The 3,157-nt window shown below is 48.6% G+C and overlaps 1 protein-coding gene across 5 annotated transcripts in view; it reads right to left on the minus strand.

Moving 5' to 3' along the window:
- The window catches only part of COL4A5 (collagen type IV alpha 5 chain), a 200,337-nt gene that overhangs the window by 109,096 nt on the left and 88,084 nt on the right, over window positions 1-3,157 (minus strand). For all 5 annotated transcript variants that reach the window (XM_019521545.1, XM_019521547.1, XM_019521544.1 and 2 more), the window contains exon 3: window positions 1,439-1,528. In XM_019521545.1, coding sequence (XP_019377090.1) covers window positions 1,439-1,528 — 90 coding nt within the window. The remainder of the gene's footprint in view (window positions 1-1,438; window positions 1,529-3,157) is intronic.

The following is a 3,157-nucleotide window of genomic DNA, read 5'->3' on the forward strand; positions in this document are numbered from 1 at the left end:
TAAATAAAATCTACTCTTGTATGTTCTGTGTGTGGAGGAAGATTTGTGGGGGGTGTTGGGGATTTGTGGGGTTCTGTGGGGGGTATGGATGTGGGGGCTGTGGGGTTCTGTGGGGGTGTGGGTATGTGTGGGGGTGTACAATTTGTGGGGGGTGTGGGTGGGGGATGTGAGGTTTGTGAGGGGTATGGGTGTGGGAGCTGTGGGGTTCAGTGGTGGTGTGGGTATGTGTGGAGGTGTAGGATTTGTGAGGGGTGTGAGGTTTGTGGGAGTGTCTGTGGGGGGTGTGGGAGTGTCTGTGGGTGCATGCGGGGTTTGGGTCTGGGGTGTGTGTGGGGCCGTGTGGGGTTTGTGGGAGGGTATGGGTCCTGCCACCATATGCCTGCCCTCTTCATGGTGCACAGCCCTTGCTGCTGGCCGCAGCAGCAGCAACAGGCGGTGGGCCCTCAGGACACACCTGGGTCACAGCAGGCAGAGCCCAGGAGCTGCACGTGGCAGCACAGAGCCCATCGGTCCAACCTACTGGCATGCGCCTTCAAGTCATACTAGGCTGGCTCCATACCTGCACATGGGGCTCCCAGCACTAAAGGCAGCAGCTGCACACCATCGGGCCATGCTGGTTCTGTGCCTCCACATGCAGTTTCCAGCACTCCTGCAAGGAGCCACCCATGGATGAATGGAGCTTGCCTGGGCCGATGGTGGCTGGATCTGGCCTATGGGCCATATTTTGCCCTCCCTTGTTCTAATGTCAGAATTAGATCACTAGAATATGTTAATGTTATTCAGGAACCACATAAGCTGAGGCACAAATACCACTCTCTGACTATGAAGGTAGTCAAGCACTGGAACAGGCTACAGAGAGAACTTGTTGAACCTACATCCTTTGAAGTTTTCAAGAGCAGGTTAGAGAAGACACTCAGCTGGGATGATTTAGTCAGGAATGTTTCTGCCTTGAGCAAGGGGCCAAACTAGATGACTGTGTAAGATCCCTTCCAGCTCTACTTTCTTATGATCTTATGAAGATCCATTTGTTCTCTTTTACAGCAGTAGTATATTAGCAGTATTATTACTTGAGACATTTGTTTTAACACCTCTGTGTTCCCCATCATGAAAGAGCATTGTCAATAACATCATATTATACTTCCTGGCACTGCAGAAACAGGTAGAAAACTTCACAAATAGGCTTCTTATTGCTGATCATCTTAATGCTAGCAGTATTTATTAGTTACTAACATGGAAAAATTAAAGTCACGAAGTGGGGCTTCCAGGAACTGTATAACTGGAACACTGACTCTCTGCATCATAAGTTCTGGTGATGACAGTAATGGATTTTAGATCAGTAACCCAAGGCTAACCAGAAGCAGTAACCCAAGGCTAACCAGAATCAGGCAAGTTCACGTTAGCTAGCATTCACAAGCTGCCCCGATTAATTGTTACTTACCTGTCCACCTCTAGGGCCAGGGGGTCCCTCTGGTCCTGGAAACCCAGGTAAACCTGGCTGACCTTCTAAACCTGGGAATCCCCTCTCACCCTACAAAAGAAAGCAGGGGGAAATGAAGTTCCAAACTTGCTTCATACATTATTTGAAATGAGTTCAGAAAATACAATATTGTGGTTTGATAAGAAAAAAAGCAGAAAGAGGCTAAGCAGCTAAACTAACTTAAAGTGAACTATAAAAGCAAATGATAGAATCACAGATACAATGATAATCATTATATTTCCTTAACAATGAAGCAGCTCTTATAATGCTTCTCAGTGATTATATCAGCTGTGTCATTTCATTGAATTATATAGGCTGTATATTATATATTTATACCATCAATTTCACTCACCCATTTGCCAAAATATTCCAATAAGCACCTTCAGTTTTCTCCTACACCACCCAAATGCAAAAAGATTTTCATAAAAATCCACAAAGACAGCACTGTCCCTCTTTAAACTCACCTCTGTTGTGATGCCTACAAAAATAGCAATGCACATCATCATTTCACCACTCTAATTAATATTTATGAATTATAAATATGGATAAGTAGGTCAGAGACCTAATCATCAGCAGGAATCTTGCTTTTCTCTGATAAAAAATCCCAAATTCTCTTATTTTAAAAATTCCATATTCTCTGATTAAAACCCCCTCAAAATCCACGTTTTTCCACAATTAAAATGAAATGCCACTATATAGATATGTATCAGTTGAACACATTATTGACATATTTACAATTTTAAAGCAAGTTGGAAGACTACCAGTACTTCAATCATTATAATAAAATAAATTCTAAATACCTATAAATGTTAAGTGTTTGTTTTTTTTTATCATGGAAAATCAGAGTTCCTCCTGCCCCCTTCACTTACCAGGACATGGAGCCAGCTGCGGCTGTCCCCCCTGCTGCTTTGTGGTGCTAAGCAGCCCTGATCTGCCATTGCCCCTCACTACCAAGCCACAGTCCTCCTCAGCCCTGCCAGTGCCCCTCTCTTCCAAGCCACAGCCCCCTGACCCTGCTGGTGACCCTCATTCCCAACCCACAGTCCCCTCCCTAGGCCCTGGTACACTCCTGACCCACAGCCCTGTAGCCCCGGTGGTGCCGCTCACTCCTGACACACTACCCCCAGGCCTCTGCCCCCCAGTGTGTTGGGAACAGGGTACGTGTGTGGGGACAAGGGGTGTGGGCACAGGTCATGCATGAGGGGAGTGGGGGGGCACTGGTGACACACTGCAGGGAAGCAGGGCAGCAGGGGGCACAGGTACACACACATGCATGTGGCAGCCAGGCAGTGTGGTGGACTGCAGCTCCCATAGTTCCCTCCAAGTAAGTCTATGGGGGATGGAGGGTGGGGGTGGACACAGGCAACAAAGGGTGTGGGTCTGCATCCAGATAGGAGCCGCCTCCACAGCCTAGCAGGTGGGACCCGATGTGGGAAGGAGTACTGTGGCCCTGTGGTGTGGTGCAGCAAAGGTCATGGCACACAGTTGTGCTCCCCACTGCTGCCAGTCAGGCAGGGGGCACCTTACCTTGGCAGCCAGGGCAGTGCAGAGCTCCCTCCTGTGTTGGGTCCTACCTGCTAGGCTGTGGAGGTGGCTTCTGCCCAGAGCTGGTCTGGCATGGCTGCAGCCCCAGTCCCAGGCCTGTTCCCTCTGTGGGTGAATAAATCGGGGGGGGGGGGG

This window comes from Gavialis gangeticus, unplaced genomic scaffold, assembly GCF_001723915.1.
Source record: "Gavialis gangeticus isolate Ggan-Ray unplaced genomic scaffold, GavGan_comp1, whole genome shotgun sequence".
Taxonomy (NCBI): domain Eukaryota; kingdom Metazoa; phylum Chordata; order Crocodylia; family Gavialidae; genus Gavialis; species Gavialis gangeticus.